This window comes from Glycine max, chromosome 12, assembly GCF_000004515.6.
Source record: "Glycine max cultivar Williams 82 chromosome 12, Glycine_max_v4.0, whole genome shotgun sequence".
NCBI lineage: Eukaryota > Viridiplantae > Streptophyta > Magnoliopsida > Fabales > Fabaceae > Glycine > Glycine max.
The window spans coordinates 549,897-563,450 of record NC_038248.2 but is presented as its reverse complement, the minus strand read 5'-3'; the positions used below and the strand labels follow the sequence as shown (position 1 = coordinate 563,450).

Below are 13,554 nucleotides of genomic sequence, written 5' to 3'. Positions count from 1 at the left end.
CTAAAAGTAAATATAAAAATAAAAATCAGAAAGAAACTTGTGATTTTGTAATTTGTTGGTAGGTTGCTTGATTTCTCCGCTTACGACTCTTGCAGCCTCTGGGATTCATCTTCTTCTTCTTGCTGTGGGAGTGATGGGTACGGAGACAGTTTGGAATTCCCAAAGCAACTGGAACACTGTTTGGGGTTCAATCCGCGACTGCATCACCTTCCAATCCGATGATGATGATGATTCTGAATCCACCCCCACTCCTTTCCTTCTTCACTCCCCTTCTCCAGATTCCCCACCTTGCGAGATCAAAAGTAACCTACCTCTCTCATCTCATCCCTTCTCCCTATACTTCCCTTTCAATTAAATACTAATTGATTATTTTGTGTGAAGTTACTTTTGCGGAGAAACACGAGCTCAGACAAATCTACGTTCGAAGCACGGCTCGCGTCTACGAGATTTACTATGCGCCCAATTCCCGCACCAACAACGACTATCTCTCTACAGTCCGTTGCGGCTTTGCTGTTAGAGACGATCAGGTTCTTCGTTTCCCTTCTATTCAAAATCTGAGCGACGATAACATTAATAAGTCTGAAGATGATTGGGTTGAAGTCAAAGTTCCTGATTCTCCTTCGCAAACCAAGCCCTACCCCAATTCCGCCAAAACCTCTGTGTCCCAGGTATTCATTCCATTGCACCTCTTCTCCTTCAGTGCTTATTATTCCGAATAAATGATTGCTCAATTTGGTTCGCTCTCGTTTAAATTAGCAAATAAATAGTACGCAATGAATGTATATTCCCTATAAGGGAGAACACAATGATGCATCAATTTAGTATCGGGTCATGCTTAAATTACACTGCTTCTCTTGATAGATATTAATACATGCTATGTTTTTTGCAACTTCAAATAGTCTTGGGAACAATTTTCTTCACTCTCTACATCAATAGCAGCAGCTAGATTTGAACCCCTACTATTGACTTTTAAACTTCATGAGATGATCATGGACAAAGATGATCGTAAGGTGTTTGAAACATTATTTTATCTTTTAAAATCCTAAAATTGATAGTAGGTTATTCAATATTGGCTATGCTATGGACAAGATTTTGACAAAGTCAGGAAAGAATTCTTTGGCGGGCTCTATCATGAAAAATGAAGGTTCATTTTATCAACATGGAAAACAAAGTATTTTTTTTATTGGCAAATGTTAATTGTTAGTTTTTGTTTGTAGGAGGGATCAAACCTACGACTTTTTCCTTCTTTCCCTCCTTCTTAACCACCCACCCAACCTTGATCAAACCTACGACTTTTTCCTTCTTTCCCTCCTTCTTAACCACCCACCCAACCTTGTATCTTCTGGAAAAGAAAGTATTACATTTCATTATTTTTAAAATTAAAAAGAATGCAAGCATACCTCAAATGATGCATTATTCTCCTAGCTTTTAGATTCTCATGTGCCACATTAGATGATGGTATGTTAGTTTGATTTTCTGATTTCTGTGTTCTTTCTTCCTGTCTCCAGGATCTTTATGAGGCTACAGCAGAGATTAATGATGCAAATCCTTGCATTTCTGTTACTCTTCGTCTGCTCTCGCTTCAGAGCAAAGGCCGTGTTTATGTTGATGAGATTTATGTGTTTGCTGATCCTGTTGAGTCAGCTGATTCAGAAAGCCATATTGAAAACTCATCCAGCAGTTCCCTCATGGCTATGTTTCTACCTTCAATGCAATTATCTAAGACAACAGAGCTCAGCAATCTAAATGCTCTTAGAAAGGAAAACCAACATTTTCCGGGGGATGGTTTGGAAGTAACTCTCCCAAGTGATTCTGTAATTAAAACTCAGCTGAAAGGAAACACTAGCATAACTGATCCTCAAGAAGTGAAGTTGAATGAGGTAAAAGGAGGTTGGGTGGGTCCATCCCAGCCAGATGCACTCTCAGAAGATGCTAGAATAGAGAGCAATCATGCTGCAGTACCCTCACAAACTGATAAAATGGACAACACTTTCAGTGTTGTACCCTCAAAAATTGCCGAAATGGAGAACAACGATACTGCTCTTCCCTTTCAATTTGCTAAAACCAAATGTAATTGTAGTGCTATTCCGTCACAAGGTTCTATTCCTGAGAGCAATCATGGTGATTGTTTGGGTGACAATGTTGAAAGGGCCCTGGAACAGCTTCTATCACGCATGGACAGGATAGAAGAAATCTGTCTTGGCTTTCAAGAGAAAATGGTAATGCCCATGAGCAGCATTGAGGCAAGACTTCAGCAAGTCGAGCAGCAACTGGATACTCTGACTAAGAAATTTCAGACTTCTGCTTTGCCATCTTGTCCTAGAATTTCTGCTCTTGATGCTTCTTGTATTGAATCAGATGCCAACTCTTGTGAAAATTGTCCTGATTATACTGTCACCAGGGAAAATGAATCAGATGAGAAAAATTTACACACAGAGGTACCATATGTCTCTGCTCTCATGTCTGATTCAGAAAATACTACTCAATTGCTCCCAGGTCTTGTAGTTACAGCTCCTGAGTTTCTTGATGGTGAGGATGAAGAAGGTGATGCATCAGGACAAGAAACAAACTCTTCGAAAGATAAAGGAAAGCAGTCAACTGATGATGCTATATGTTCTGCTTTAGCTAATTTTTTGTTTTCTTTTTCTCTAGAGTCTCCAGAGTATACCAAACGTTTAAGTGTTAAAGCCCCTGAGTTTTCAAATGAAGATGATGATGACCATGAGAGTAATAGTGAGATAGCAAAAAATGACCCAGTTCATCTCACAGAGAGTGAGGAATTTAGTCACATCCAAGTGTTGGCTTCATCCTATACTTTGGAAAATAGTGAGAAGATAGACCCAGATTCTAATGATAAATTCTCGAAAAAGACTGCCCAAGAATCTGAAGAAAATGACCAGCTTTACAGTGCAGAAGGAGATCAAGATGAGGCGTGTGTGAACACTGGTTGTATTGACAGCTTTGAAGAAGACAAAAGTGGAAAAATCAATGATCAGAAAAGTGACATTTCAGATGAGTTGCTCGACAATCAGACCCCCTTGGGTCATAGTATCACCGAGGAAGGACCATCTGCAGGAACTGAACTTACTGTTGCAGCAGAGGTCCCTAGAAAAACATTCCATGAGAACATCATAGAGAATGTTCTTGGATTTGCACTTGCTTCCTCTGTTGTAGATTTTGAAAACCCAATATTGGATGTGAAATTCATTTCTCAGAGAAGTAGTACCGAGCGTTTCCTTGAAGACCTTCTAGTGGGAACACAAGATCAAAAGACCAGTTCAAGCGATCAATCTCTCAAGGAAAGCAATGATGATCTTTCTGTTAAGGAACAACTGAAAAGCAATGGTGATGTCTCAGTTGAGGAGCAGTCTAATTTGATTTCAATAGAAGATGGGGAACTGGTGATTCCAGCTAGCGATAGCCATTTTGCTGTGGACAAAGACTTGTGTACTTCTTCGATAACTGCATCTGTGAACAATGAAGTTGATAATCTGCCGCTGCCGGAGGATCATAAACGAAAACGTGATCAAATAACTGGGTCAAGTTTCATATGAAGTGGTTTCTAAGTTCCTGTTTCAGTTCACGAATCTAAATCGTTTACGCATTCTATATAGCCTATTTTCATGAATATCATCTTCTTGCTGCCTTGTCTAAATTTTCAACAATCTTTAGTATTTTTTGGCTTTATGGCGTGGTTGCAAGCACGGCAACTGTAAATAGTCAATCACTTCTTCGTTGTAGTTGCATTAGGATTATTCGGAGGTTATATATTTTCCTTATATGCATTAATAGGCAATTAAATCATGATTTTTCTCTTCTTTATTTTTTGTGCGTTTGGAGGCTGGTGACATTACTTATCTTTTTATGATTTAATTAATAGGTATAACGCTTCCGCCATTATCAAAACTTTTGATATTTTATTTTACTAGAGCTACAGTGTTTTGATTAGACTAGAGCTACAGTTTGATATATACTGAAAAAAATATTATTATTTTGTATTGGTAAATATTTCTTAACCAATTATCTTAAATATTTCAAAGTAAAATCTCATCTTTAGTCCTTTCATGCTGGTGATTTATCTATAAATTTCACGACTTCAGCAAGTAAGGGGCTGTCCTAAACTGACTTATGTGTACACCCTAAATCTTTGTCTATATAGCAAAACATCTCATCTTCAATTGTAAATAAGAGTATTACATGATATCAGTGAAGAAAAAGAAAACATAAGTTAGTTCTTTTTTACATATAATTTAATTTAGTTTAATTATGAAAAAAGTAATGTCAGTCTCAATCATATTAATTTTTAAATAAAAATTCATTAATTAGTTACTAATATTATGAATTTAAATGTTAATTTGACTTAAGAATTATCTATATATGTAAGACAGAGAGAGATAATTTCTTTATTTATTAATTAAAATAACCGATGAAACACATTTTAAAAATTTGTATATTTTTTATATAAATTATCATGAACTATGTTGTGTTTTTTTTTCCTGTGGTCCTTGATAATTTTTTTATTTTTTAAAAATATTTTTGTATTACTTTTTGGAGAGAATTTTTAAAAATGATTATTATTCCTTGTAGACAATTTATTTTTTTAGTCTATGATTCCAGACTAAAGTTTGGTTAGTAATTATTTTGGGTAAGAATCAAATTTAAATATTATGTGATTCAATCTTAATTTTACTGTATGAAATCAGTTGGTTCTATTAAACAATCTATTATTATTATAAGTTAGTGTTGAAAAAAATAGAAATAAAAGAAAGCGTTGATAAATAATAATTGGGCGAAAAGAGAAGAGAGATTGAGTTGAAGGGGTTAGGGTTTAGGAAGGGATGGAAGCGGCAGTGGTGGACGTCGGCTCTAAGCTCCTCAAAGCGGGCTTTGCAATTCCTGACCAGACTCCTGCCATGGTTTCCTTTCATTCTCTCTCTATCATTACTGTTATAACTTTAATCTCATAATTTAATTCAACTCAACTATACTTCTCTGCCATGATGCTCTTCTTACATACCTTTCATTACAGGCCCGCACTTGGAGAGGTTTTATCTCCTTCAATGCATAATTCTAAGTTTCTAACCCACTTAGCTATTCTCAAGTATTACTTTGGACTTCACAACCGCACAATCATATCACCACTTTAGTACCTACCTATACCTAACTATCTATCTCTGTCAGAATCCCTAATTGACCTTCTTTCCATTGGACTCAGATAATTCCCACTCAGATGAAGCAATTACTCGATGATGGATCCGTCGCAGATAATTCACTGGCTGACAATGTCACCGTTGATCCCGTTGTGCGAGGATTTATTAGAGATTGGGATGCAATTGAGGATTTGTTGCACCATGTTTTGTATACCGGCCTCGGATGGGAAATTGGCAATGAAGGACAAATACTATTTACAGATCCACTTTGTACCCCAAAGGTTTCTCAAACTTGTTTGTTTTCTCTTTTCCTGTACACATTTAATTTCATACCCCTTTTATGTGTCACTCTGTGTATATGTATTCTTTCGTAGATTTTTGTTTTCTTTTTCATCTTTATGAACTACTCTTGCAACCTTTTGTTACATAGAACTGCCGGTAATAAGTTCGTATTCTTGTTTTCATGTGCATTATATAGCTTTTCTTAATTCGTGCACGTGTTATTGTTTTCCACTTTTCCAGGCGAACAAAGAACAGTTGGTGCAACTAATGTTTGAAACATTCAATATATCAGGATTTTATGCCTCAGAACAAGCAGTGTTATCACTCTATGCTGTGGGACGTATCTCAGGCTGCACTGTTGATATTGGACATGGAAAAATAGGTATCCACACCTGAATGCTGTGGTCCATTTCTTGCCATTGTATATACCTTGTGCCTTGTGTATTCTAGATAACATTTTTTTTTACAATATTCTTTTTGTCTTGTTTTCTGCATGGTTGAGTGGAAAGAATCATGTACTTAGGCTGCTATATTCGGTAACATAGGTTCCTAGGATTAATTTATCAGCAGTTTCACAGTTCCACCATGCCAGGTTTTTCCTTATGACTTGTTTTCCTCACTGTCAAATTGAAAGCTGAGACAAGTTATTTTCCACAATTTTCTCTTCTGCAGTTAAGTATTAGGAGTTACAATATTTTAACTTTCTCATGTAATCATGGTTAACTTTTGATTTTAAGTGTAGTTGGTAAATGCAATGAGGAAAATATTACTCAATTTATTGAAAACAGAATATTAAATTCTGCCTGAGATTAATGAATTTCTATTGCTCTTTTAGGGGCAAAGATATGTTCAGTAATTTTAAAGTATCAATTCATGGTGTGAAAAATCATTTTTCCTTTGATATTGTTTTTATCTTCAATCATGGTTTGAGAGGGCCATTCTAATTGTGTTCCAGTAAATATTGCATTCTCAATTGGAGTAAATAAATAGATGTCTGAGTGTATTCAAATATGAAACTTGTTCTTGAGCTAACTGGTTGTTATGTGCATCATGATCTTTTTGGTTTTATAACTAGATATTGCACCGGTAATTGAGGGTGCTGTTCACCACATCGCCTCGAGAAGATTTGAGTTTGGAGGTACTGATCTAACTAATTTCCTGGCTCAAGAACTTGGCAAGTCCAATCCACAAGTAAATATCAGCATGTCTGATGTGGAAAAAATAAAAGAGTTGTACTCATGCTGTGCTGAAGATGAATTAGCTTATCAGAAGACCGAATATTCTTGTCCTGTGGAGAAGCACACCCTTCCTGATGGACAGGTAAGCTTTCTGAATTTCAAAGATAAGTTTGACTAGTGAAAATGAAAGGAAATATGGGAATGAAGAATCAGTAAGGAGAAAACAGGGATTTCTTTGGATTATTATGATTGATTGATTTAAGCAAAACTTACAAGCAAAAGTGAGGGGGTGGCTGATGTTTGTTACTTTGGAATACATTCTGTTTTCAACTTTCTGTGATTAGAAATTAAAATCTGATCTTTTAGCTCATCATGCAGATTTCTTTTATTGTGTTATATATTTGAATTAGCTTTTTGAGGAAACCCTTTGCAAGTTATCTGGAAGCTCAAACTGTTAAATTGCATCAGTAACTACCATATTCCATTAGGAGGGGCAGTGTATTAGTATGTCTCCATAAGGACGTTTGAGCTGGCTCTCTATTTAATGGACCAGCTGCTTTTTTTTAGACCAGGCTAGCAAAGAATTGTCTTTCAACATTCTGGACCAGCCTGAAGATTATTTCGTTTCCGAGCCAAACAGGCTGGTTTGATGGGATAAAACTACCAAACTCATCAAGCTTTGTTTCCTTCCCCCCAAGTGTTAACGATGTGTTTTATATTCTAAGTTCCATAAATGGATCTTCAATTCAATAAGTTATGCATTCATCTAAAAGTTGAATTATCTTATAGGTGATAGCAATTGGGAGAGAAAGATATACTGTTGGGGAAGCTTTATTCCAGCCATGTCTACTGGGTTTAGAGGCTCATGGCATTGTTGATCAGCTTGTCCGTGCTATTTCAACTGTGTCATCTGATAATCAACGACAGCTGCTGGAAAATACTGTGGTTTGTGGTGGCACTTCTTCTATGACAGGTAAATTTAGGACAAGCCTCACAACAGTTAGATTTCTTATCTAAGCCAATGCCGTTGCTATGAGTAACTTCTGACAGGCTGATGCTGCTTCTCATTGCAGGTTTTGAAGAGAGATTTCAGAAGGAATCTAGCTTAAGTTCATCTGCTGTTCAACCTACCCTCGTTAAGGTAATTTGGTTATCTTGTGAAATAACTTCAAATTATAACAACTTAAATGTTATAAATAAATAGCTTTTTTTTTCTTTCAATTTGGTAGATTTTAAAATCAAAATTTGACAAATGAATAACATTATAAACTACAAAGATACTATCATTATTCTTGTTATAACTTGAGTTTCCACTGGTGGATAAATCTCTGGCTTACTGCAGCCTCCAGAATACATGCCAGAAAATTTAACCATGTATTCTGCATGGGTGGGAGGTGCCATACTTGCCAAAGTGGTTTTCCCTCAAAATCAGCATATAACCAAGGCAGACTATGATGAAACCGGACCTTCCATTGTTCATCGGAAATGCTTCTGACAGTATCTATCCACATGATTTTAACAACTGTTGGTACCGTAACATGCCATAATCCTTGTATATTCCAAGTGCTAGATGTCCATGTGCGTGCATATCTTAAAAGCTGCAGCGATCTCCATTAATGCAATCTTCTCACTCTTTACGACTTCCTAGGTTGCAGTCGAAGATTTCCATAAATACTTGTTCCTCAAACATGTTGGAGCTCTAGGAGCTTGCATATCTTTATAATGTGGATATCCCCTGTAAAATATTCACTTTGGCCCTTTGTAACCTTGTGGGCTGTAGCTACTAGCACACCCCTTTGTTCCTTTTTTATGATAGTTTTGTAATTTTTGTCTTAAAATTATGAATTAGTAATATATCTCATTAATAGTTTGGAAGGGAAGTTATAGGCAAGACTTCTAATCAACTTTCCCTTAACTGCAGTATACGTAGTTGTTATACCTTTTACGTGACTATGGTTTCATGCAATAGGTGCTGTGAAATGAGATGAAGCAATTAACTCTGCATGTTATGCCTGTGTTATAAATACATTTAAGTTTTTGCAAGTAAATAATTTAGGGTTTCTTTTTTAATTTTTGTAAACAATTAGTTATTTTTTTTAAAATAATGTGGGCTAAAATGGTTGGTCTACAATCATATGCACAAAACTCATTTAACTTAGGGGCTAACCCATATAAGTCCATATTTAAATGGGCTAGATAACACTGAGTTTTAGTTTACGCTGGCCACAGGTTTAATGAGTCAACACGTAGATTAAGACCTATATATTTACCTCCCTGCTGCTTGCGAGTGGATACCCTCCCTGGTGCATATTGGAGAATGTGGAGGTCCTACATTGCCAAGTCACTAATTATACCGGTGACTGTGAGCATGGACCCCCAATACCCCAATATTCAAATCGAATAATATATACTATGTGGATAAGAAGAATAAATATTGATAATTAGTAGTATATCTTGTCGTGAATGATTAAAATTAGAACATACAAGTCACATGATTTTTAAAAAATACTCAATCTCGATTCATGATTATCCATGCTTATCATTATATGATTCAAATTTGTTCCTCTCACTTTCTTTTATATAAAAATAGCTTTCTTCATGATTACTATGCATGATTATATGACTCAAATTTGTTTCTCACCTTTTTTCATATAAAAATAGTTTCTCAATATACACACAAAACTCAGCTTAATTTTAAGCAGTAAAGCATGGTGATGGTTTTTGTGGCTGGTAGTTTTGTTTCTTGGTGATGTAAACTCTGTAACCAAAAGAGAGAAAAAAAAATAATATTCGATAATTACTCTGCAAATTTATTTATGACAAGTATCTCAAAACAAAATTCACAGTAAAACACCAGATTCCTCCTAAGCTCTTGTACATTCATACATACTTTAAGAAGGAATAAGGGCAATGGAAGGTGGCAAAACAAAAACAAAACTATAATTTTTTGTGATCAGCTTCCATTTTCAACCGTCCTTTACTATTCAATCAATGGGGTGCAAAGGGTAAAGCTCTAAGATTTATCTTTTCTGCATCAAAATGCTACCGTGCTGAAGAAATGTTGAGACGCGTATTTGATGATGGATTTGAGAAGGAGCTGTTTTTGTGTTTATGCAGTGCCACCTAAAATGTTATGATACGAGTGAAAGGTGTTTTAGAATAGAAGCAAGCAATTTGCACTTATCAAATGTGACAGAGATATAAAGATACTGCTAATCAATGTTGGTAGTATTGACATACAATCAATTGTCGACTCATGAATTTATTGACATGACATTTGGTATTCTTCTCATAAGACAAGTGAATCTGTGTTAATGTGAAACATGAGCAGTGGAATCATCAACTGGGTGCCAGTATCTGTTGAAAAACCAAAGGGAATCGGCCTCCACAGCAACTCCATCTTGATTTCGGTGCCAGCTATAGTGAGCATGAGTTCGGTTCGTTATGTCAAAAATGGCATGTCCAAAGCTGGCCTCTCGGAATGCAGAATACTTTGGCTGTGGTTCTGTCATGCTGCAACTCATGTCATTTATATCAGACTTAGAGGCATAAAAATAAGAAGAAATGTGACAAGACTCATCATGTTACATATAATGAACTTACTTGGTTGCTAAACCTTCAAGGTTTCCTCCATCCCCAATGGTTATATATACAGGAGCTGATTTATCATTTACAGGAGCACAAAGACCATTTACAATATTGTATGCAACATTGGAAACACGCTCCTGATACATAGTAGCTCATCAATCAGATACAAATTCAAAAAAGTTTATTGAAGTGTATTACTTGTGCAATATTTTTGTAGCTTATTTTCATCTTAAGTTTTTAGGGCCAGAAACTGACATTTACTTGCACAGTTATCTTTTCAAGTTTGAATGCAAGCCTAATGATACATGATTGATACCGGCGGCTTTCAGAAACATGTTGTAGAAATTTCAAATGAGGAATTGAAGTGCTAGTAGCTTAAGAGACCAAGTTTTAGCACTTACAGATCGTTCATAGGCATGAACATGACCAGCAAACACAACATCAACCTTGTACTGCACAAACCAGGGCTCATACATGACTCTCATTGTTTCCCCTTCCATATAGTGATAATTGTAGCTATTATACCAAGGTGAATGCATGAGAACAATCAACCAAGGAGTCTCTGTCCTGTTAACTTTCGGTAGCTCCTTTTCAAGCCATTTATATTGTGGTGTATATTTTCCTGAGAAAATGGAAGATTATTGTAACAAAAGAGATACCACTTTAAAAACAATGATATCTCAGATTATGTGTGCATTTAATCCAAGTAGTAACAGAACAGCTGACGAATGCAATTTAACTTTACATGTTAGCACAGACACACGCACAGATCATTTAAGGCAAGTGTTTGTCTGTGATATTTAACATTCCACATTTAATGGAAACATACATACATACAGATAGATATATATAGATCTAAGAACTGAAATTATTCAGTAAAATTTGATCTTTTCCAAGTCATATAGGTAATCACTAAGGTGAAATTATTACAAACAGAATCGTGTTTGTCTGAAATCATAGAATCAGCCAGTGCTCTCTACATAAATATGTATCATGCAAAAGACATCTAGCATTACCATACGCTGAATATGAGGCCAAAACAATGATGTGTGCTGAAGCTCTCTTGATAGAATACCAGAAGGGTGAAGTACTTTGAGATGCTTTATAAGGAACATGGTAACGGTGGGTATAAGGCTTGAAAGGTACAGTTTCACCCTACAACAAAGCAGTGATCCATGTTAAAAACTTACTTCTTACTAATTTGGACTAGGAAAATGCATTACACGAGGGTTAGAATTTATGGTTGAAAAAATAAAAGAATGAAAAGTTTCTCAGATAGTTAAAACAAAATAAAGTCAATTCTTATGAGAAGCTTACAATTTCTGGAGCAAAATCAATTTCATGGTTTCCTGCAGTCCATATCCATGGTTGATAAGCAACACTCCTTTCTGTAAACCTTCCCCAAGAATCCCACCTAATGTTATCATGATTTGGGTAGTTATCCGCATAAGAGAGGTCTCCAACGAATAGTACAGTTTGTCCTTTTCTTGGGTTCAATTCATAGTGAGAAAGAGTTTTATTTGAATCAAAACTCTGACCAAGATCCCCTGCAAATAAAGACAAACCAGTTTACAGGAAACATAATGGCCTATTGGTACACAAACATATAGCATTTTTCCTTCCCAAATTAATGATGAATGCTCAACAATTCAAGGTGATAAAGACAATTGAGCTAGACCCCCTCAGTGACTCCGAATTACTTTGATAGAATAGTACACTTACCTATGAGACCAAATGTATATGGCACATCGGGACCGATTTCAGGAGGAGTCACAAACCAAAACTGCCGTGTTGTGTTCCCAAGTCCAACCTCATAGTAGTATTTGGTGTTGTACTGCCCCAAAAGAAGCACACGTATCAACAATTGATTCACAAAGCAAAATGCCCTTTTTCTTTTCTTTCACAAGATTCTAGCCTGGCATCTATCTGGACAATAAACAGCATAAAGCCAAAGTAATGGAAAAGAGAATTACCTCCAAATTTCTGATGGTGGTGTGATGAATAAAACCAGATGTGTAATTGAAGAACCTATAAGTAACAAGTTTTCCTTCAACTATCTTCTTCTGGTCACTGTTCTCACTCCAGTAACGCACTTCGCTCGACCCCGGCTCATCCACAGTCACCCATGACACGATCACTGCTTTCCCCACTAGGTCACCTTGCGTTATATGAACCTAAATGCAGATCACCCATTGATTCAAATAAAAAAAAGGGAAATTCCTAAAGAGTGAAAAAAAGCAAAAATGTTGAACTTAAAAAGAGAATTGGTTAAGCACAAAACTTGGATGTAGCTCTATTGGTGTTTTTGGTGCCATGCTGCTATCGGAATTGAAATTTCACTTGGATAATATAGTGATAATAAAGATTTCTATTAAACATCAACTCAGACTATCAAAGTGAAACTCCAATTATTATTCAAGATGAGCACAAAATCATGTATAGAACTACATCCAAGTTTTGCCCATTGGTTAATGACAAGAAGTGGATCTAGCAGAATACAGAACTTGATTCACTAAGCAACAAAGCATCATTCATCACTTCCCTCTCAACTCTAGAGTTATATTGACAGAAAAACAGAATAAAAAATTAAGGGAAACCCAGATAAGATATAAAGAAGAAAAGGGTAGGTACCTGCTGGGGGGCATTATAACCAGGAGGAATAGCAAAGACATCGCTGTCAAGTGGCATATCTACAGCCTTCTCAACTTTCCTGACGAAGGGGCTGCTTGTGCCTCCATTGCACACAACACACACATTCAGAATCAAACCCAATGCCAAGAGACCCTCCACAACACCCATTTTGCTCAAAACCCGTGATTCTAGTGATCCAGGGTCGCAACACTCGCGTATTTATTATTCCAATGCACTCTCTGATCTTTATAATGATAAGTACTGGTATAAGGTAAATTGATAAGGGTGCATTAACTGTTAAATGAATGGAATGGCATATGATGAGGAATATTCACATTAGAGGTCAACAAGACAGAGGGTCCGTGAAGCAAGCAACATTTACCATCGTTTTCTTCGAAAGACAAAAACACGGTTCAGTTTACGTTAACCGCGAAGACTAAGAGAAACAAACCAATGAATGGCTTCAGTTAAGTTGAAGCGGTGAACTGATAAAAATAATGATAAAGTATAAACTATAATATAATATTGATTCACGTCACATCATGTATCTCTCTCACTTATTTATTTTTTCTTCCATCTCATAGGAAAAAGAAGTTGTTCAGCCAAGATTTTTGTTACAAATTACAAAGTTGACTTTGAATGCACAGGTCTGAATCGAATTGGAATTGCAGCATATGAGGAGTGGCGTTCAGTTCAGACCATACAAGTTGCCCGAATGGGCCGGA

The 13,554-nt window shown here is 36.1% G+C and overlaps 3 protein-coding genes across 6 annotated transcripts; 2 read left to right on the top strand and 1 right to left on the bottom strand.

Annotated features, from left to right (window-relative positions):
* Positions 1 to 3,804, top strand: LOC102667353 (uncharacterized). The gene is made up of 3 exons (XM_006591913.4): positions 1 to 302; positions 382 to 668; positions 1,509 to 3,804. The coding sequence occupies exons 1-3, from the start codon at positions 134 to 136 to the stop codon at positions 3,552 to 3,554; spliced, it is 2,502 nt and encodes an 833-aa protein (XP_006591976.1). The 5' UTR covers positions 1 to 133; the 3' UTR covers positions 3,555 to 3,804.
* Positions 3,805 to 4,791: 987 nt separating this feature from the next.
* LOC100813266 (actin-related protein 7-like) lies at positions 4,792 to 8,482 on the top strand. Of its 3 annotated transcripts, none has more exons than XM_014764347.3 (7): positions 4,792 to 4,916; positions 5,030 to 5,431; positions 5,673 to 5,814; positions 6,508 to 6,752; positions 7,400 to 7,583; positions 7,684 to 7,751; positions 7,953 to 8,448. In XM_014764347.3, the coding sequence occupies exons 2-7, from the start codon at positions 5,231 to 5,233 to the stop codon at positions 8,103 to 8,105; spliced, it is 993 nt and encodes a 330-aa protein (XP_014619833.1). In that variant the 5' UTR covers positions 4,792 to 4,916; positions 5,030 to 5,230; the 3' UTR covers positions 8,106 to 8,448.
* A 915-nt stretch (positions 8,483 to 9,397) lies between these two features.
* On the bottom strand, positions 9,398 to 13,554 carry PAP36 (purple acid phosphatase 36). 2 transcript variants are annotated; one of them, XR_416992.4, is made up of 9 exons: positions 12,830 to 13,554; positions 12,172 to 12,372; positions 11,921 to 12,032; positions 11,516 to 11,745; positions 11,215 to 11,353; positions 10,600 to 10,820; positions 10,214 to 10,335; positions 9,851 to 10,123; positions 9,398 to 9,733 (listed from the first exon to the last, which is right to left on the bottom strand). XR_416992.4 is itself a non-coding variant. In NM_001253997.2 (8 exons), exons 1-8 carry the CDS (start codon positions 12,995 to 12,997, stop codon positions 9,922 to 9,924), a joined length of 1,395 nt encoding a protein of 464 aa, NP_001240926.1. In that variant the 5' UTR covers positions 12,998 to 13,020; the 3' UTR covers positions 9,766 to 9,921. The 2 variants fall into 2 exon arrangements, 1 of the variants encoding a protein (NP_001240926.1); NM_001253997.2 differs by lacking the exon at positions 9,398 to 9,733 and having other exon boundaries at positions 9,766 to 10,123; positions 12,830 to 13,020.

Coding starts and splice junctions, on each gene's coding strand:
- PAP36 (NM_001253997.2), bottom strand. CDS start 12,997: ATGGGTGTTGTGGAGGGTCTCTTGGCATTGGGTTTGATTCTGAATGTG. Junction 12,033..12,171: donor CCACCATCAGAAATTTGGAG/GTAATTCTCTTT, acceptor CTTTTGGGGCAG/TACAACACCAAATACTACTA. Junction 10,821..11,214: donor GGCCTCATATTCAGCGTATG/GTAATGCTAGAT, acceptor CCATTTTCTCAG/GAAAATATACACCACAATAT.
- LOC100813266 (XM_014764347.3), top strand. CDS start 5,231: ATGAAGCAATTACTCGATGATGGATCCGTCGCAGATAATTCACTGGCT. Junction 5,815..6,507: donor TATTGGACATGGAAAAATAG/GTATCCACACCT, acceptor TTTTATAACTAG/ATATTGCACCGGTAATTGAG. Junction 6,753..7,399: donor ACACCCTTCCTGATGGACAG/GTAAGCTTTCTG, acceptor ATTATCTTATAG/GTGATAGCAATTGGGAGAGA.
- LOC102667353 (XM_006591913.4), top strand. CDS start 134: ATGGGTACGGAGACAGTTTGGAATTCCCAAAGCAACTGGAACACTGTT. Junction 303..381: donor CCCACCTTGCGAGATCAAAA/GTAACCTACCTC, acceptor TTTTGTGTGAAG/TTACTTTTGCGGAGAAACAC. Junction 669..1,508: donor CCAAAACCTCTGTGTCCCAG/GTATTCATTCCA, acceptor TCCTGTCTCCAG/GATCTTTATGAGGCTACAGC.